The sequence below is a fragment of the Tetranychus urticae genome, chromosome 1 (assembly GCF_039701765.1).
Source record: "Tetranychus urticae isolate SD_2017Ah chromosome 1, NJAU_TeUrti_SD_1.0, whole genome shotgun sequence".
NCBI lineage: Eukaryota > Metazoa > Arthropoda > Arachnida > Trombidiformes > Tetranychidae > Tetranychus > Tetranychus urticae.
The window spans coordinates 11,219,029-11,241,292 of record NC_142958.1 but is presented as its reverse complement, the minus strand read 5'-3'; the positions used below and the strand labels follow the sequence as shown (position 1 = coordinate 11,241,292).

General features: G+C 32.1%; 1 protein-coding gene across 1 annotated transcript in view; it reads right to left on the bottom strand.

Moving 5' to 3' along the window:
• Window positions 1-22,264, bottom strand: part of LOC107361414 (nephrin-like) — a 99,217-nt gene that overhangs the window by 37,769 nt on the left and 39,184 nt on the right. Inside the window, exons 6-7 of the mRNA XM_015928244.3 lie at window positions 12,855-12,991; window positions 11,631-11,784 (exon numbers count right to left, since the gene is read on the bottom strand). Coding sequence (XP_015783730.3) covers window positions 11,631-11,784; window positions 12,855-12,991 — 291 coding nt within the window. The remainder of the gene's footprint in view (window positions 1-11,630; window positions 11,785-12,854; window positions 12,992-22,264) is intronic.

The window sequence follows — 22,264 nt, the reverse complement described above, 5'->3', positions numbered from 1 at the left end:
GAGGAATCGAAGAAAAAATCACTTTCATTTTCACTTACGATTTTGAAATGATGATGAGAATAATGATAAGAATAAAAGACGGAAAAAGGAAAAAGAAGGGATGAAAATAAAAGCAATTTTCATTGGAAAATTCAGCTTATTCTTTGATCTAAAATGAAAAAGGAAGAGAAAAAGTTAAATCTATTTCAATCAATCATTCCCATTTAAGGTAATGCACAAAATATACAAATTTTCTCACTGAAATTCCATTGAAACAATCGAGTAAAAACTTAGTCGACATAATTTCTGCAAAGTCCAAAGAATTTCTTATTTATCTGTTTTTTTTTCTTCTCCTGGTTTGTAATGAAAAGAGCAACAAGATGAAAGATGTTGATTGAAATGTTAAAGGCTAAGTTGAACGGAAGGCAACTTTTATTTTGTGCTAAAGCTGATATGCTAATGGTCATCTGTATTCTGTTGAACTCATGAATCTTGAAAGTAAAGTGGAAAAGAGATAAATTTATGGAAATTTTGACGCAAGAAAATCTGATTATTTCTGAGAAGTGAAGGAATGAGAAAAAACTGGAATAAGGTTAACATTGCGAATGATTATTTCCTTTAGTTTTTGATTTTTTGGCCATTCCTCAACATTTGGTAATGATTTTTAAAATGCAAATCAATTTTTCATGCAAATATGGCAACTTTGATTAACGATTAAAGAATCATTTTACGAATTGCTAGTTGTTCATCGAAATGTTTTATTGGTTGAATCATGATTAATTGACCATGCAAGTTGCAAGGAGTGTTTACCTTTTTAATAATTGAATAATTCATCTTTGGAGGAGAAAAGGCTTTGAATCTAGTCAGCATGGTGTAAATAAGCAATAAAAAAACCAAGAGAATAGAGTTTTGTGTTCTAATCCTTTCTGTTCATTGATAATCTCTCAGTTGAACATTTTCATAATCATGAGACTCTTCATGAGAAAATTGTTTTTGGATAATTCGAGATTCACAGTTGGATTAATAGCCAGACAAACAAGAGTAAACAATGGAACTGGACTGATCTTTATTTAGTGAGAACCAGCATAAAACTTCGAGTTGATATTTACTCATATTAGAGCTTTAATGTCGGTCAAAGTTTATACAAGACTCAATAAAATCTCCATGAAATCAATCATTTTTCACGATTTCACATAAACTTTTTTGCTCACGAAATTAAATGATTGGATAATTGATGCAGTCGAAGTATTTGCATCAAAAATCGCAAGCAAAAAATTGACCTGAAAATTCGTCCAGCAAAATCTGCCACTTTTTCAACTTTGGTAACGAACCGTTTCATGACAGTTGCTTATGATTGAAACCAAAGTAGTGCCATACTAAACAGTAGTATAGAGAAGTCCGGGTCTGGGACACCATCTTGCCGGGTCTGGGACATTTGTCCGGGTCTGGGACAAATAAATTAGTAACAATTTTTAAATGGAAAAATAAGCTTTTTTTATTGGCTTTTTTTGTTCAAATGAGCTTTTTAACTACAAATTTCGGCTCTGCTCGAGCTCTCTTGTTCGGGCTTCAGCCCATCGAGTGTACCTTTGAAGGAATTCCTCTTGAGGAATTCCAAAAGAGGTCTCACATTTAATATCGATGTATCGCAAAAATGAATCAATATTATTACGATCTTCAATCAGTTCATTTTTTTATCCTCCAAAATGGCTATTTCGGCCTGCTTGTTTGCTATTTCTGCATCATTACGATCCCAATTATATTCTTATATGTGAGAGCATCCATATTTACCTATACTATTTTATATTTGATGGTCTTATATAGTTTTGAATAGTCTGTCCCAGACCCGGACAAATTTACAGGCGAGAAGGGCATGACCGTATTGAAAAAAGTACCGTATTAAACAAAAAAGCCAATAAAAAGCTTATTTTTTCATTTAAAAATTGTTTTTAATTTATTTGTCCCAGACCCGGACAAATGTCCCAGACCCGGCAAGATGGTGTCCCAGACCCGGACTTCTCTATACTACTCTAAACTTTGACATTTTTTCTACCGGGTGACGTCAAGGACAAATTTCTATCTAGAGCCGTTGCTGAGCAATCGGCTTCTGAAAGCTGATATACAGTGTGTCTCAGTCAAATAGCCGGTTTTGAATCTTTTGTAACTCATCTTGTAGTTGTTCGAATTGAAATTTTTTTGTTTTCAACATGTAGAGAAATGTTTGAAGAATTATCTGATATAATTTTTTAATTAAAAAAATTTCCGCTAGGGGGCGCATTACCATTGCAAAGTTGCAAAAGTTGATAAATCAGACTTGGAAATTCGAATTCGAAAATTTTTTTCGTAAAATTATTATACAAAAATTTTCTTTCGAATGATATGTCAAACATCATTGTTAAACTTTGCATTCGAAAGATATGATTCTTCAAAGTTAGCGTAAAGTCCCATTGAAATAGCATGGCTTCAATACTTGGGTTTACATAATTAGACATAAATAGCATTTTTAATATTTATTTAATTCTTCCAACTTTGACTTTCCCCATTAACCCCTCAAACATTATTAATATTGATAACACGTTCAAATCCCCATGAGCGACCAATACTCTACGGAGTTTAAGGCTAAAGTAGCCATGTTTTATGGAGAAACCAAGTCTCCTACAGAGGTGAGAAGACGAATGCAATGTCGTTCTCTGCCTGATAAAACAATCAAGCGTTGGTATGAGAACTTGATCAGCCAGGGAAGGCTCACTCTTCCAAGAGGGGGATCTTCCCCTTCTGTCAGGGTATCTACCAACATAAGATCAGTAAATGAAATGGTCCATAGCGCCACAGCTAGGAATGAGCCAACAAGCACAAGACGACTTAGTGCAATGATGGAAGAGGCTGGTAAGCCAGTGAGCAGGTCTTCTATCCACCGCATACTGAGAAAAGACCTGGCAATTAAACTGTATCATGTGAGAAAGACGCATGAGCACAAGGAGATGGACAAGCCAAGGAGAGTCGCTATGACCCGTAGCTTGCTTGAGAAGCATCAAGAAGACCCAGACTTCTTTCGTAGAATTGTCTGGACGGATGAAGCCAAGTTTGAGCTAAGTGGGGCGGTCAATACGCACAACACCATCTATTGGACCGAATCCAACCCAAACATCACAGTGGATGCACATAGGATCAACCAGCAAGGTCTGATGGTATGGGCTGGCGTATGGGCCGATGGTCGCCTCGGTCCCTTTACAATCGAGGATAACCGGCTTAACGGTGAAAAATACTTGGATCTGCTACAGAACAAGATCATACCTGCACTAGGAGACACAAGTGAACTCTATTGGATGCAAGATGGTGCCCCTTGTCACGGTACAAATGCTGTAAAAAATTACCTAAGAGAAGTATTTGGAGACCGTGTCATAGCCTTAGGTTGGGACCCTGAATGGGCTCCTAGGTCACCAGACCTAACCGTTTGTGACTTCTACCTATGGGGTAGACTCAAGGGTCTGGTATATGGAAAAAGACACGAGGACCTTGAAGAACTTGAAGAAGAGATAACAAGGCAGTTTAACATGCTAGACGCTGAAGAGATCGAACAAGCTTGCCTCAGTGTTTAAGAGAGAATGAAACGAATAATAGAGATGGATGGAGAGTCTGTACAGTATGCTGACGGAAGATAGTCAAATAAAAATGTAATTAGACAAAATCAAAATGTAATAAACAAACAAAATAAAAAAAATTTTGCATTCGAAACAATGGCTAGTGCTCTCAAATCTCAATAACTCATATCTCAAGTATTGGAGCCATGCTATTTCAATTGGACTTTACGCTAACTTTGAAGAATCATATCTTTCGAATGCAAATTTTAACAATGATGCTTGACATATCATTCGAAAGAGAATTTTTGTATAATAATTTTACGAAAAAAATTTTCGAATTCGAATTTCCAAGTCTGATTTATCAACTTTTGCAACTTTGCAATGGTGATGCGCCCCCTAGCGGAAATTTTTTTAATTAAAAAATTATATCAGATAAAACTTCAAACATTTCTCTACATGGTGAAAACAAAAAATTTTCAATTCGAACAACTACAAGATGAGTTACAAAAGATTCAAAACCGGCTATTTGACTGAGACACCCTGTATATCATTGATACACCCAGTTGTTATAAGGCATTAGTTATAAACAGCTAACAAACACCGACCAATCTAAAAAAATTTTAATATCAGAAACAGCCCTTCAAATGTCCATTAGAAATTAATTAAGGGATTGATCACGAATGACCTTGAGCGTGCAAACTTATAGTTTTTCAAACTTAGGAAGCTCATTGTTCAAGTCTGAGGTGTGTAGGGCTTAAGATGATCTATAATTTATAGAGTTATTTAGGTCTGTATGAAACGCTCGTACCTGCATAAAGGCGTAGTATGAAAAAATGCCCGGTATATTGCATTAAATTTCAGTGCGTTCAGCAGCTGAACTTCAGCTTGAGTTTTTGTTTCTCTTTCCACATGTATTATATGATAACCAAAATACTATTGAGAAATGTTCTTATTCATCATAATTTGATTTACAATTAGCAATAAAACCTTACAAGATTCTGAACTGGAATTTCGAGTAAACTGGTGAAGCCACAGGATTCCATTTACTGTCACGTTTGGTGAATGTAAAGTGCTATAGTTTGTCTGACATTTTGTGGTCGCCAAAGTTTATCAATGTGAGTATAATGGCTCTTCTCAAATGATTAATGCTATTAATGCTTGGATTTTGATTTTTTTTCTTGCTTCTTCGTGAAAGAAAAATGTGATTTAATTGAATAAAAAGATTCAGTTTGACGGAAAATTGACTAAAGATGAATTATGATGAAATGATAAAGATAAAGATTTGATTATAATCTTGAAGATGAACAAGTCGGCAATTCAGATATAAATGGAATAAGAAATGAAACTGGGAAAAGTTATGAATATTATGTTGAAAGAGTGATAGAAATAGTCACTTTTTCTCTCTTAACACTTATTCTGAAAGATGATGAGAAGCTCTCATGAAGTGGATAAAGAATGAGAAGAAGAATAAAAATCTAACGGAAGTTTGAAAAGGAGGAAGAAAAACATCATTCAAATGTATGTTTGGGTTGGCGAAGAGAGAAAAAAGTTAAACTTGAATACAAGATTATGGAATAATGGAAACGGAAGTTACCCTGAATAATTTGACAGAGAATCATGAGAAGTGAGAGAAAAGGGAAAAAAGAACGAAAACTGTGAATAAATGAGATTCAAAAAATGGAAACATCTTTGAGTAAAGTTCATCAAAAGTCAAGCTTCCGATATCGTTTAGTCTTGATCAAAGGATCAAAATTTTCTGCTTGACAGAAATAATGATATTATTGACATTTTCCTCAGCTAATAACTATTTATATATTATTTTAGTCTTTTTTCATTCACTTTTGACAAACAAAATTTTCATGAATAAAATTCAATTTCAACTTTATTCAGAGGTAATATCGAAAGGTGGGTAAGAGTAAGGTTTTACGGACTAAGGCAGGGCTTAAAAATCACACACTTTCGCTAACCAATGGTAAAATTGATAATTAATACACAAACAGGTGAAAATTTAAATTTAATAGTTTTTCATATGAAATTAATGATTAATCAGAATTTTCTCTGCTCCTCTTTGACTGTCCATGGATTTGAGACAAGATTAGTAACTAACAATTAGTTCAATTACCATTAAAGCCATTAGACTTAATTTTAAAGATTAACCTGATTGGATCTTAATTTAAATGTCCCATGTTGCTCCTCCTTAGTCCGTAAAACCTTACTCTTACCGAAAGGTGTCTCGCGAGTTTCAAGTATTTTGACGGGAAAAAGAATCGATTAAACCTTTTCTTCTGATAGTTTAAGACTCTTGTAAAATGGTGAAAGAAAAGACGAAGTTTGCAAAGTCATTTGACGCTCTTTAGATTAGCGAAGTTATACGAAGCAAAACTTTTAGGTAAAATTTCTCTTATTATATTTCAACTATAAATATATGGTACTTATATTAATGCTTTTTTTGCTTCGAAACATTGCATATTCAGATATTTAAGAAACTTTTTTTAAAACAATCGATCATCAAATTGATTGATATAAGCTACAAGTTATTTCTTGTTACGAGAAGATATCGTAAGATCGAGTAATCATGTGTAGAGATATCTATTCTTGGTCACCTCGATTAATCAAATCCTAAACTGACCCTAACTGTCCTCAGCTCTTCAATTTACAGTAAATTGATTTTTGGAAAAGTATTTATTTCTGTGGCTTGAAGATATTCCAGAAAGTGAAGAAAAAAGTAAAATATTTAAAACTCGAAGGTTACGTAAATAGCTTTGCTGGAAAGCAATGGAAAAAGTTGGGAATTGAACAAGTTCTGTTGCACATAGACCAGAGTTGAGTCCATAATTGACAACTCTTAACTCTTTCATCTATTTGCGTTTTTTAATCAATGGTAAGTAATCATGATTGGAATCATCAGTAAGCATTGGTCATCTATTATAAACTGTTAGTATTAGCGAAATAACTTAGAGTTATAACTTGCGCATAATTGATCAGTTAATTCAAATTGAGTGAATCATCTAAAGGGCAAAGTATTGGATTAGTCAGATGCTCATGAAACATTCTCATGGAGATATTTCGCTTATAATTTTTGACCCCAACATTTTCTTTTGGTAGCACTCCTTGACATTTTTCATCCCTCATTCCATTTCGATTAAGAATTACAATTAAAGTCATTACCATGGCATCCAATGCTCTTTCCCGAAAAGCGTCTCTCATTCATCTCTTATCATTTTCCACCTGAAAGCCATTTATCTTCATTTGAGCTTCATCATGGCTTAAAAAGGGAAACAAAAGGCTACAACAGAAAACAAATCAAATTCAGATTTACTCATGTTATGTGAATGGTGCATAAACTTGGACGCTATCAATAAGACAATTAATTTATTCAACGAGAAGCGAAGGGAAACTTGGAACACTGTCATTCAATATAATCTGATTTGATTCACTAATTGATTCCAAATAAAATTATCGCGTAATCACGATAAAGCGAAAAGAGAAGAGAAAGAAGAAGAAGAAAATTTTTGCTTTGAACTTGTCATTTCACTCATTGTTTCCGTTCAATGGTTTGATGAACATCAAGACTCCAAGGTGCACTGAGTTCGGACCAAGTTGAAGGGCAACAGCAAGAAACTGAAAAATGGATATTAGATGGCAATTCAGATGAGCAAAGTCAATGGAAGCAGAAAAAAAGATTGAACAGTGAGAAAGGTTAATGTTGTGTATTGAGGATGAAACATTTTCTGTTCGTTTTCCCAACTCAGCATGAAGTCCAATATTAGCAAAGGAGGAGAATGATGGTGAAAGGAAAGAGGGTGAAAACTGCATTATAATAGATGCAAGATATCAATTTCTAGGCTTACAATATCATTCAAGAATACAATGTAACTGAAAGAGAATGGAAAACACTCTTAGTTATACAATCATCATGATATTCATTGAACGACAAAAGTCAAAAGGAGAATCTTTTCACAGCTGATTTAAGAAGAAAGTTCATCTTTTTTGTTTGTTTCCTTCTTTGGCTTACAAGATTCAATAGAAAGAAGAAGAAAAAAAATGTTTGTTGAAAAAAAAATTTGCTTTCTCTTTCGTTCTTCGATTTCATCTGAAAGTTCACAAGTCAAAGAAAAAAAAGGATCAGAAATTGAACAATATCAATGTTTTTCTGCTGAACTTTTTCTTCTCAACTTTTTTCCTTTGTCCAAACAGAAGAGAAAAAATTGTCTCGAAAAATCTGATTGATAAAGAAAAAGGTTGAAGAGTTTATCGAGTGACTTTAATAATTCTACTTGAAAAGTGAAAATAATTGAAGAACCCAGAATTTCTCATTCGAATTTCATGTTCTTGTTGAAGGAAACCTTTGAAACTTTCATGTTATTCCATTGATATTCAGTTAAATCAAAGCTGTTCGACTAATTATCAACAGCCGATTACACCTTTTTTCGGGTAAAAAGTAAACTTTTAAAAGAACTTATTCAATTTTGTTTTCTATTCGAAAACATTTCGTGGGCATTTCGAACTTCTTTTAGTTTTGTTCTTTATTCTTTTCATCATTATCATCTTGTTTACTAACAAAGTATTGAAGTTTCCATTGAATTTCATTTCTACTCCATTAAATCGAAATCAAATGAATAAATTTTTGTAACACTTCACATTGTAACTAGATTTAAATCTTAGCTTCATTTATCTATCTTTAACATTGAATTTTTATTCTTTTCATTGCATTGGAAGAAAAAAGAATCTTGAAATCAATCACCAGAATTTATTCAACATGAAATAAAGTTCAAGGTAAAAGAAAAACGGAAAGCGAGAAAAAAAACTGGTCCAATGTTGATCAGGAAAAGTACATGTAGTTGGTAAATGATGAATGGAATCATTTATTGACCCTTAAATGTTAGCTTCAGTTGCAGTCCAAGTGTTTACTCAAATGATCAGTGAATCATTCAAATACTTGAAATGCTCCAACAGAGCCATTTAACTGTTACTCCAAATAACTCAAAACTGTTATTACTTCGGTTATGACATTTACTGGTTGAAAAATATTCCAATTCAAGTTCAAACTGAGCAGAAAGTACTTAAAGTCAAAAAAGACAAAAATTCACTTTACTTCAGAAATGAGCGAAATGAGTTTATAAAAAAAAGCTACGGAAAAATATTTTTCTTGTAACTCGAGTTTCGATTCTGCACTTGTTTACTTGTTAGCAAGTAACCAACGAAGTGAGGTTCATGAGTGTTTAACAAAATATCGACACAAAAAATACAGAAAAGACGGAAATTCATTCAAAGATTATCGAAATGAGGATTTGTCAAGGAAAAAGAATAGAGTACTTTTGCTTGAAATTTTGTTAAAATTCGAGTCTCGATTTTGTAACTTGAGCACTTGTTGGTTAGCAGCAGAGGTATGTTCATGAGTATTTAGCAACATTGAACTTGTTCAAGTTGTGAGTGAAAGCGAACTGAGAAATGTTGACAATTTGTAAATGAATCTTTGAACAAGTGAACCAAAAAGGCATTTTGTTTAAACTTTGCTCTTGCACCTTTTATCATATTTAATCATTTTGTTGACTTTTGTGTTCCCCAATCAAAGCTGCTTCAACGACAACTAATGCGCTTCAACTGAATGACAAAAAGGTTTGAAAGCATCAATAAGAAAGTCATTAGAAATGAAAAAGGCTTTAAATGGCTTTTCATGGTTGTAATTATATTTTATGAGCAACTAATCTTTTAACTCTCAACAGTTTTCCCTTTAAATTGATGTTATCATTGCCTTTGCAAACAATGAAAATGCACTAATAATGAAATAATGATGTAATTGTTTACAATAATGATACTTTTTTTGTTCATCATAATGAGAGTTTATTTTTACCTGAAAACAATTATGAAAATACATTTTCCTCTCTTTTATTCACATTTCAAATTGACTTTCACTAACTTTTCACAAACATTTCAAATTGTTCTAATAAAAGGTAAAAATCTAAACAAGGTTTTTCTTGCCATGAATATTCATTTTCTATCCATGAAATTGGATAATGGAACAAGAAAAGTTATTTCAAAATAATTAATTTTTCTCTCAATATTTTGATTTATTAATATTCAATCAAGATAAAAGTATTCAAGACAATCATAAAACTTGAACAAATGCCGAACAGGGAATTGAAGAAGAAAACATTTTCGGTTAGAAAAAAGTTCTTTGAAATTGAATGTATTTTTAGATGAAATTATTTTGAACAAAAGACTGGAAATGGAAATTTTAATGAAAAATGAATTTTTACTTGAAAAGAAGATGAATTGAAGGTGAAAATTGGACATTAAACGAATTGAAGGAAAAGATGAAATGAAAAAATTGATGAAATGGTTTTAATCAAGGTTCAGATGATCAGGGTTGTGATTGTGATGGTGAGTCAGGAAGATGAATGTTTAATGTTTTTGGCTGGGAAAAGAGCAAAGCTCATCAATGAGGAAACAAAATAAATTACAAATGGATTGGGAAAGAGTTATAATAAGATTATCTTTTAATTAGTTTCATTAGTTTTGATCCATTTTATTGACCCGCAGTATTTTGTTTCATCGGATTCAGTCGAGATTTCATTTTTGCTTACTGGCTTCTTCGCATGACAGCCAAATGGACTTTTATCTTGAATATCAAGAGATAAAAGGTGATGATGCAAACTATTGCAGGATGAGGTTGAGTTTTGAAAAGATCAGATGTAAGAGTGCAAAGTAGACAGAAATGGAAAGGGAAAAGTGAATGAACAACATTTAATCAGATGGTTTAATCGATGAATACTTTTAACCAGTGAAAAGAAGCCCAAATCAATTCAATTATCCAACTGTGTAGAGTCAACCAATTACCCAATGATTGGGTCATAAGCTTTTAACTCAATAATTGTGCTTCTTCTTCCACTAAACATAGACTTCTGTTCAAGTCAAATGTGCTATTTGCTTTGAAAATTAGTGTAAGTCAAATGCCACGTTTAGAGTCTTTCTAGATGTCGAAAGTTCAAACAGATTTTGGTTATTTCAGCAAAAGATAAAAAAGTTATTCTGTGCGCTATTGATGCAATTAATTTTAGGATCTCGCGTAATTTTTCAATTGTGCTTAGCATGACTGAAATAAACTTTAGATGGCGCTTGTCTGCCATTTGTGATGGAAATCAGTTTGAAAGCAGACCAACTGAGGATCTCGACTGGATTGGCACGCCGGCTGATGATAGTCGAAACAGTTTGTGGTGGGAAGCCAATCTGAAACTAAAGGCTTTTTACTTGCGTTGAGTGAAAAAATTTTATGGTGAATCTGCTTCGATTCACTAGAAATATTTCTCTTTACTTTCAAAGCAAAAAATTTTCCCAATCAATCAACAAGTTAGTTTGATGGGTTTTTAGTGAATTTTGTAAATACTTCAATAAACTGAGCAATTGAAATTTTCGCTTAAACTCCAAATTGAAAGATGCTTTTCTGGTATATCACTTCGATTTTAGAGCTGAATTGAATTTGTTTTTGAAAGACTTGGATCGAACTACTGAATGAAACATTTCTTCACAATCTTGTACCATTTTTATTGAGAAGAGATTCAAACAAAAGAAAGGGTCTTGTAGCATTGATAGAAAAGTTTTGGTTCGCAGTCGAATGAATGAAAAGTTGAATGTTTTCAGCTGTTTCGACTTGTGTTTTGGGAATAAAACCCATTAAATAAAAAAAGAAAAGATAATCTTAGAATTTTTTACCAAATGTTAATATAGCAACTTGGAATTTTATCCGCAAAAATATATTCATTTTTAATCACGAATGCAAATTCTTCGAGAAAAGTTCATGAACTGCAAAAACTCGGAGATATTATTCTTGTTGAAGTTTACGGTTAAAAGGGCTTGAATTAATCTTCAAGAGAAATGTCTTAATGTAAAACAATAGAAAAAAGAAGTTTCATTTTGCAAACATTTAGAATATTCTTAAGTACAGGATTAACAACTGAACATTCTATTTCAATTTCCATCAAAAATTGATGCCATTAAAGATAATTCAATTGAAATGTCTCTGTGTGCTTATCCAATCAAATGATGTTAGATGCAAAAAGTTGAACTTACAGATAACATTGAGCGTTAATGATGTTGAATAAGGTTGGTTTAAAGCGGAATGATTCACTTGGCACGTATATTCAATTCCGTTATCAGTTGGTTCAGGTCGAACAACAAGTTCATTGGAAACGCCACTGCCGCTTATACTTGATATTGTGCTTATCTGTGAATAAAAGAGAAAAGACAAAAAAAAAGAATCATGAATAATTAACAGAATGATAGAAAATATCATTTTTCAAGTTGAGCAACTTGCAACATTTACACTTGGTTTTCAATTTTTCTCTCGATAATCATGTTTCATTCATGGAAAACAAGAATCGCTGTTACACAGAAAAAAGTGAAACCTCAACTCAAAATGTCACTTTTATTCACAGGTTATTAAATTAATTCTCATGTGACATTGCATGTCAATTGCAAGATGAACTACAACAGATACAGCTAATGTTGAGAAAATGAAGAGAAGAAGAAACTTTCTTCATATTTACTATCATGTTCATCCTCATATTCATCATCATTGTTACCTTAACATCATCAAGTTTAGCCTAATTATGTGTACAATTTTTTTCTGCTTTGTTCATCTTCTTTTTTTCCCTTGGTTCATCTGAATCACTGCAATTGTGAATGTGAATAGCATGGAAAACGGTGTTTTGGGCAACAGAAAATAAATCAACTTTTATTCTGTCATTCTATTCAGAATAGCTATTCTTTCCTGCGGCTTTTAACATTCTCATTATCATCATCATTAGAACATTTATTTTGATCTTTTCTCGATACATTTTTCATCATTCATTGTTCTTCTTTTTTACATTTTCTCAACAATCATGTTTTCCCAGTTTTTAAGATTTCTCATCTTCTTCTCCTGAATTGAAACATTTTATGAATAATTTACTTGATAACTTGAAGCAATTGTTGATGTTTAACAAAATTAGAGGAAAAAATAATCATGTTCTTTCCATGATTAAGGCAATTTCGTTGCTAATTGACATTGGAGTTTAGTTTTTTCTTTCCATCAAAACTTCGCTCAACAGAAAGTGTAACATTTTAGCTGCAAGTAATGAAGAGATTAAACGATTTTTTGGTGTTTCAACTTTTTTTTCTGTCGGTAAATAGACCAGTAAATGTTTTTATTTTTAAATTCAATTCCATTTAATGAAAATCAAATTAAATCTTTTCATTGCTTCACAAGTTGAGCATTTCAAGTTTACGAATGCAAATGAATCGATTTCAACTCACCTCTTTTCCTTGCTTGAACCATTTCAGATTAGGAGGTGGATTACCGCCGAGAGAAACACATTTAATCTTATGGAGACTACCTGATTCCATTGGAACATCTTCCTTGTATCCAGTTAATGTTGGTGGATTTGGAGGGTCTAATGGATTCGAAGGAATCAGTAAAGAAAATCAGTTAGTTTCTCATTAATTAATATTATTCAGGTCAAGAACAAAACGAGAAAAGAAAGTGAAACATTTTTCCCACTTCAGGTTACAACTCCAACAGAAGTTTCCGCACTTTCCATATTAACTGAGCATTGAAAGTTTGCGTTTTGTGTATCTCAATCTTCGTACTCGATCTTTTTATCGAGTTTTAATTTTTGCAAATTGTTCAGCACATTTGAAGTTACTTTTTTTGTGCTTTTCTGGACAGTTTATGAATGCCTAAATATACATTTTATAGCTATTCATAGATATTTCATTGAGTTCATCTTTAATCAAATTAGTCGATCCGTCAATCAATTAATTTTTTATTTGCACAAACTTGGGTTGAGAATTTTTATGAGCTTTTGGGATGAAAAGATCAGAGACTTATGAGGTCAACTACAATGTGTTCAAAATGCCTTGAATATTGAGCGAAGAAAACAAGTGAATCACAAATTGAAATTCTTTTGAAACGAGAATTGTCTTTGTTCTAAATCAGAATGTTAACCAAAAGAGCTGAAACTTGAGCCATTTTGCGTGGTCAAAAGTCATTTCATTTTCCCATTATTTTTGATGGATTATGTCTGCAGTTGATTATCTTAGAAAGATGACCATAAAGTTGGTTGAGTAAAGAAGAAGAAATTCATAACTTTCCATTGTAATGTATATTAATGAAGAAGATAGTGAAAGTTGATTTTTCGAAAAGTGATAAATTCTGATTGAAAGACTCGATTCAGATCTAGTCTAGACCAACTTGGGAAACTTGACCAACCAGGAATAAAACTCAAAGAGAATTACAAATTTGTAAATCAAAATGTTCGACTTAAATTATTCACTTTTTTTTGTTGCGTCAAAGCTCATTATTTTATCCCAACTTGAGTAAGGTCACAATTTGATTAACAATTCAGATCATGAAGTGTCATCAGAACTTGTTCTGTAAATTACGATTTCCAAAGTTGATCAGAACCAAAAACCTATCGATTCAAATTGATTGTTGAACACAAAGCAAACAAAAAGACTAACTTGATTAGCTGTAAATTAATAAAGTGTTACAAGGCGATTAAAAGTAGGAAAATGAATCAATGAGAATTGAGTTAATGATTAAATTTTGTTCATTAGTTGAACCAATTTAATGGGGAATCACAATGAATACGAATGACAAAAGATTTGCAAAAAGACATGAACACACAAAGAGAAAAAGAAAAAACATTTTCGTTTCTCAAAACTCGCCCGAAGCAATGAAAATTGAGTCAATTTACGAATGCAAAATGACTTGATTAACATTTAAAGACAATTTTACAACTTTATTTCACTTTTGCTTTTCGCTAAATGATTAAAGTTGAAAGTTTCCTCACCAAGCAAATGTCAAATCAGAAAGGAATGCTAACCAAATATGAAAATAATCCCATTAACAGGGTGATTCTGGGTTGGTCTACCAGACGATTGAGTAAACATTGAAATTCTTTTTCGTTTTCTGCAAATTCGAAACTCGTTGGACAATCAAATGAGAGAAACGAACTGATAAACGAATCTTGAAGTGTACAGTCACAGAGAAATGATTATACGTGCGAATGTTTACTATTAATCTGGAGTGAAACACCCAAGGGTCACAATCATTTGGAGAATTGGAATATCTGTTTTCTTCTTCTTCTTCTTCTTTCAATATTATTGTTGAATGCAAGTTGAGAGGTGAAATGATATTTCCAATCAGTTCTTGCTGGAGGCTCTTTCCATTTCCTAAATCAACTCATTTTCATGTTTTTATTTTGCTTATTTGATTTTATTTGACTCAATAACTGTATCAATCTTGATCTGGGAATTTCAATATATGAATACAAAATTATTGAATCAACATTGGAAATAATATTTTCAAATGTTTTTCTTTTTCCACTTTTGTTGATCAACAACTTTTACCTGTAAGACTTCATGATTCACAAGGTTTTCGGTTCAATGAGTTCAACCTTTTAGAATTTTATTTACCAAAATGAAACAAAATAAACAAATTTCAACATTCAAACGCTAAAAGTAGCAATATTTTTCATTTTAATCAAATTCTGTGTTCATTAAAAGTCTTTTTATAAAAGATGATACAAAAAAGTGAAAGAATAACATTTTTCCAGAAAATTTCAAGATCATCAGGCAACAGGTTAAATTGGCGAGCTTATCTTTTGAATCAGAATTGCTATTTAATTCATCAATTACAAATGCATCATCAATCTTGACGAAAACTGAAGATTCATTTATGTTGACACATCGACTCGGTTTTCCTTATTCGTGGAAATTCACATTCTATTATGTTCAACACTTGAATTACATGAACTCTCGAAGGGTGACCAACATAAGAATCTCTTTACTCTGGAAATCGTTGGAACGAATTTTCATTGCAACAAATTTTCTTTATTAATTTTCACTTTCATTGCAATATTAAAGTTAATCGTTCTCATTTGGTTGCCCATCAATAGTCACTTTCAACTGGCAAAGTTTAATAAAAAAACTCATAAACACTAATCTTGAGAAAATGAATGTTTGATAATAAAAAAGAAAAGATGAAAGTAATGAAAATAGTTATACAAAAAGTTGTGAGAAATAAAAATATAAGTTAACCTCCCATTGACATGATGATGATATAAAAGTATTTATGATGTGATGGAATAATGATAATAATAATAATGATATGAAGAGAGACAAAGAATGGATAGGAAAAGAGTTTGGATAATCTGATAATTGGTTTTTTTCGTTCAACGGATATTTTCTGTTCGTTCAAGATGCAGGATGAGAGAGAGAGAGAGAGAGAGAGAGTATAAAGGAATAACGAGTAAACATGAGAGGTTGAAAAGTGGAATAAGAAGTTTAGGAAGAGACGAAATTTGTATTTTCACATTTTCCTTGTCTGCTGGTTGATGAAGGCTGAATGAAGGAAAATATAAACAAGGAAAGAAAAGGTTGAAGATGAAATGAAAAGATGGTGAAGACGAAGAAAAGGTTTGTCAGATTGATATAAGTGATTTGCCTCAGGTGAAGCGATAAATTAGAATATTTTTCCTTTGGTATGTCATTCTGAGCTAAAGATGACTTTGATGAAGATAAATGAGTTAATATGCTGTTGCTTCTCAGGGAAGGAGAAGAAGAAGAAAACCTTTTCTTTACCTTTTTTTCACAAATTTTTACCAATTAATCATTTATATTCTATTTCGAGAAAGATGACAGAAAATAAGAATTATAACTAGACTGGTAAAGCTTATTTGGATGATAAAGAGGAGGAAGAAGGAGGAAGAATGAAGAGGGAAGGAAAAGGCAACAAAAAGTTCTGAATAGGATGAGGATAAAAAAGAATGGACAAAATACTTATTTCTTCAAGATAATACATTTCTTTTTGTGTCACTTTGCTTTTTTTATTCAAACTTTAATCAGCAAATTGATTGTTGAAAAGCAAATTTCCGATATTTAATTACGATTATTGATCTTTTCATTTTTACTCTACTTTATGATTAACAGAATGTCAAATTTCAAGGAAATGAGTTATTTGCAAAGTTATTGAAGGATAAGCAAGATTCAAGATTGAGTCATCAAGGGCGATTATATCGTCATTAGGAGCAATAAAGTGACTAATAAATGGCACAGCTCGGCAGGGAAATTTAGTCTGATTCTATTGCGCTTGAAGCTGAATGATTTTGTCTGTTTTGCAACAACTTTTGATAACTACGATGTTCGGTGCTCATCAACTTTCAGCTTTTGGTTGCAAAACTTGACAGCTACCAGTAACAGTATTTTTACACAAAGTAAAAGTTAATCAACTCGATTCCTAGACATTAAAATTTGCTCTGGGTCAAGTTTTCGATAGTTTGAAGGTAAAGCACTTCAGTCCATTCAACATTTGATATAACTTTTCCCATTACTTTATACCGGGTGTCTTTTTCATTTAGCGCCCGTTTGTAGTCACAACTCCCGAACGGTTAAGTTGCAGACGCAGATTCAAAACAAGAGTTCTCGCAGATTGCAGAAACGCAAGTTAGAACGCTCAAGGTCATTCAAGGCGACTTTGCTATTCGGTCTCTAACCTACACCGGTCATCTTCTAAGAGTGCAAAATTTTTCAGATTGGTTGATGTCTGTTACAAGTTGAAATCTTATCCCGTTGGCAAGACAAATGAATTTATGTACAAACAATTTGATTAACTGAAAACGCTCATATCTCTTGGCCAAAGGGATTCATTGACATAGCTTTAACATTAGTGTCAGTTTAACCCAATTTAGTGTCATTTGTTGTTCTTTTTTGTCCGCGAGTCACTCAGGAAGCTGATAATTGATTAAAGATTAATTTGAACCATTTAAGCAAGGGCCGAATCGAACTTGTTTCCATTTATCTTTTGCTAGCAATTGTTTACCAAAATGTCTAACCCTGTGAAAAGTATTACCTTTACGGACCAGATGAAAGGACAAAGTTTTCAAGTTTTATTCAGGGCATTTCAGGGCTGTCTTTACCGTTGTTAAACGGCTGTTAGTGAGTCAATAAGTGATCTAGCGGCTCAAGAATTTTTTGAGCAAATTTCGCGGACATTTATTGTCATATTTCAAGGTCAAATAATCGTATTGTAATTCTGTAATAAGTGTTTCTGATTTATTTACATTGAGAAAGATTGAATCTGAAAGGAAGAGCGATTTCACGAATGTCTTCAAAATAAAAAATCATCACTCTGATATTCCAGATCAAAAAATTTTGGAAAAATTCTGTTTCTTAACACTTTTGTTGCTTTACTTCTGTGTGAATGTCAAAACTTAAAGACGATAGAGCAAGAACATGAGTTATTTGAAAAATCAGTTGATGAACAATGAGAAACATGAAAGTTTACTCGACTCTTCATCTTTTCCTTTCATCATTCTTTACAATTCCTTGCAATTTCTATACACTTTTAATGACCCAGTTTGTATTTACTTTTGAACCTGAAAATGATGAGAAAAAAACATTCAAAGTTTTGATGCAACATTGAACCAACTGATTATCATGTGTGTAGTTGTCAGTTGGTGATAAATGAATGTACAAAGTTCAATAACAACTCTTTTGGAATTGAATTTTTCATCAAAAGTTTCTTCCTCTTCTTTCAACTCTTTTCATTCCCTTCACTTTCAAATCTTTTTTTTTCACTCAACTCAACTCACCATTTGCAACTAAATTAATTCATAATCTCGACTCGATATTGGTCAACCTAAAATTGCCTTTCACCAGATGATAAATTATCAATGACAAATGTACTTGACTTGGTAAGGCTAAAGTTGAGATGTTTAACTTTATTAAAACATAAATAAAGTTAATTTTGACATTGTTTCATTGATTAACTCGAAACGAAACTTTTAAAATTTCCTTTTTTTCTCTCCATTTCTTTTCATTTTCATTCAAATGAGTTGAAATTGTTTGTCCCATAAAGCTTATCAAATGGAGTTGAAAGAAATTCTCATTCATGATGATAATAATAAAGATAATGATGATGATAAAGGAAAAGTTTATCAAGTTATTTATGAGAATCATTTGCTAAAAGAGTTGACAATCTGTCTGTTGATCAGCATAAAAATACAGATTACATGAGAAACTCTTTTCTTCGTTTTTTTCTCCAATTCTTAAGCTTTCTTTTCATATGTAAAATAACAGTTTTAAAATGATTTACTTGAATGAAAGTGATGATGAGGAGAGTAATAAGTTTAAATGATTAAATCTTTCAGAAAGTTTAAAGTGAATGGAAAACTGTTACTCGATTGAAGAGTGAAATGGGAAAAGACATTGATTTTGAATGGATTGAAATCAAAATAAGTAAATAATAATGAAAAGGAAAAGAAAATTTGATAACATGGTAAGAACAGGATTCAGATAAAAGTGTCAGTTACAAATCATTTTCTTCGTATTTTTAGATTCTCTTCTCAAAACAATACATTATTCTCAAGTTCATTTTTTTCTTCAACCTTTCTATTCTCTTTCACAATGGAAATGAGGAAAAACCTTGGAACATGAACAACAAGATTCACCACCAAAACCAGAATAAACATAAAACAATGAACATTGGAAAAAGGCAAAGTCTTGAACTTTACCTATTGTTTATATTATCATTTCGTCTTCTGTTTATCCTCAAGGTAAGAAAAGTACAGAATACGAAATGGAAAAGAAAAGTAAAGAAGAGGAAAAAAAAGGTTGTGTAGATATTCACTTGACAGGAGAAGTAAATAATGTCTATGAATATATGAATACGTCTATGTGAGTTGACGTCTTGTAGAACTCAATTTCATCTTCAACTCTCATTCACATGTTATCATCAGATATGATGTATTATCATTCAAACTGAGTACTTGTATTATCATTTCTCATCAAGGGAGGAAAATGTGCAAAGAAATAATCTTTGATTTCATTCAATATTTTTTCACCTTCATTACAATCACATTGATCTAATGAAAGGAAAAAAAGTGACTTGATTTATCATCAATTAAGGTTAATTCAATCAATCGGCTATCATCAACTAATTGGTCACTGTGCCTCTCAAATGACATTGAAACTTGTCAGATTGTCTTAACCAGCATTTCAATAGTTTTTGAACATTTTAACAATTTTTTTGTTTCTTTTTGCTTCAAGAGTAAAATGTCAGATTAATTGATACAAATCAATTTACAATGGATTCCATGGTTGTTGCGTAGCAATAGTTACTCAGAAGGTTTGCTGTTTGTAAGTAAATTAGTTTTTTTGGCGCACCAATTTAATGTATCCGAAGTAAGCCTGTTTTTCATTAGAAATTGAAGATTAAAGCCAGAAAAGTGGCACATTTTAGTGAGTTTACGATTCAGCAAGTATTTTTTAAAATATAATTTTTGAAATTTTTACAGCGAATGGTGTTATTCCCGGTCGACTCAACTCTGCAAGAAGAGAAAGCGTGTAACCAGTGCATGAATTGAACAAGCAAGTTGTTTGCTTCTTTGTATTTATGCGTTCAAAGCAATCTATACATACAATACATACATACATACAATATATAAAGTCAAACTATGAAATTTTTGCGGGAAGATTGTGGTCAAACTAAACGGGTTCTAAAGAAAATTTTTACATAGGATGAAAGCCCTGATTGAACTTCAATTACGAAAAATAGTCAGAGCTTTCTCGGAATTCAGGTTGCTGAGAAATTAGCGTTTAAACAGGGTGGGGGAAAAAATGCAGAATCCGTATCTTTTACTATTGACTTTGGGGGAAAAACTTTTTGGTTATCCAGGTTGATGGTTTATTGTTGGATTAGAAGGATAAGTAAAACTGTCTTTCGAGTAAAGAGTTGAGTAAAAAATATGATACTTTAACTGTACAAAAAGATTTCATTTTGTTCAGCTGTATAACCAGATTTTATTTTATTTTTATTTTTCTCATTGACGATGGTTTTTCATCAAGAATTTGAGTCTTTAAATATGGATACAGTGGTACCGGCTTTTTTCCATCACATCCATCACTTCATCAACCACTTTTTTACCGTTTTTTACCGCATTGGACAATATGGTGAAAAAAGCCAGTCCCGTATTCAGTGAAAAAATTACGATCAGTCCTGATCGTAGGCTCCACTTGTTTTATTCAAGTAAAAGTATCAATATTTGCTGCCGTAATACTTTTTCATAAATTGTATAAATAATTTTAGCAAAGGTAGAGTGGGAAAACGATCGAAACCTGTGGCTATGATGTCTGACTCTCACCCAGTTCATAGGTTAGGATCCCTTAGCCTATGTAAACGATATATCCAAACCTAACATGACTGTCGAGGGGCAGACTTGAAGCTGCTCAGTCAATCAAATATGGTTTTATGTGTTTAGCAATCTCTCAGAACTTACGGTCAACTACAGAGATTTGTAACATGTAACACAGATTTGCGTACGAGTAGGCAACTTAATAAGCACAGATCTGACCCTTTCTTTCTGAGCTTCTTGCTAGCTCGTTTTCTGGTGCTTCTGCATGGGTCGACTGGTTTACCATTAGAATCGAAATCATCTTTTCTTTTTCCCTTCTAACTCTATGTTTTGATTTATCATAATACGCCGGAAAGATATGAGAGTTTTGCCGGGAAAACACTCGGATTTACAAATGATATTTTCCCGATTCATGATACATGATACACTCGAATTGAAAAGAAAGTCATCACTTCAAAAAGCACCCTTACAAGTCTGTCGCATGTTAAATAACCGTACACTCTTAAATAGCCTTGATATCGAAAATGCTTCGAAATTAAAACTTACCGAGTCATAATCTGGTTTGAGCTAATGTTCTTAATTATCGAGGCATTGGCGATAAATTCATTCAGTTTTTAAGAATTTCACTCTATGCGTGAGTGATAAAACATTAACAGTACCAACTTTCATGATAACTCCTACTCACGTGCAGTCCAATGGAAAATATTCAGTTTAACTATCTCATTCGTACTAAACGATTTTATCGATTTTTGTATCTTGTTATTTTTCAATGATTTTTCGAGTTCATTCAATAAACAGTTTCAGTGACTTTTATCGTAGCAAAATTTAAAGAAACTCGCACTCTTAATTTACAGTACTGATTCCATGTTAATGATAGAAGTGACCTTATTTAGATTATTCTTTGCTTTCGGGAAAAGAAAAGGCAACTTTTATTGCTTCAACTGTAAACACTTTGTTGAGTTGATCTTGATAAGCATTTAAAATGTTCATTCTTACTTAATCTATTTCAGGGATAAAAGATTGTTGATAATGATCATTTGATGAGAGAAATATTTTTCTGTTGTATTTATCTCAACACGATTTGCTATTATTGGCTTATAATTTTATCCAAACAATCATCATCATCATGAAAAATGTAAAGATTGAAAGTTAAGTAGAGCGATAAAGCGTGAAAAAAAGTCAATATGTAACTGGGAAAAGTGTCATTACTTGGAATATCTATATTTATATTCGATAATGTTATTCCAAGAAAAAGGTAAATAAACTGAACTTTTCCTCTTTCCATTCATTCAAATAATTGAAACATTGTAACGAAATAAAAGTAAATAGTTTTGATAACCTTTAACGTCCATTGAAATAGGAATTGAATAACTGATGAAACTCTTTCACTTGTCCAATGTAAACCTTTCGACATTCAAACAAGTTATTCAAATGACTGCTGTTTTCGTTAAGAGAAAATGTTTTAACGAATTCAGTTCACCTTTTCAATAGGAAATCACATTGAGATACATGAATGACGAAAATGCCAAG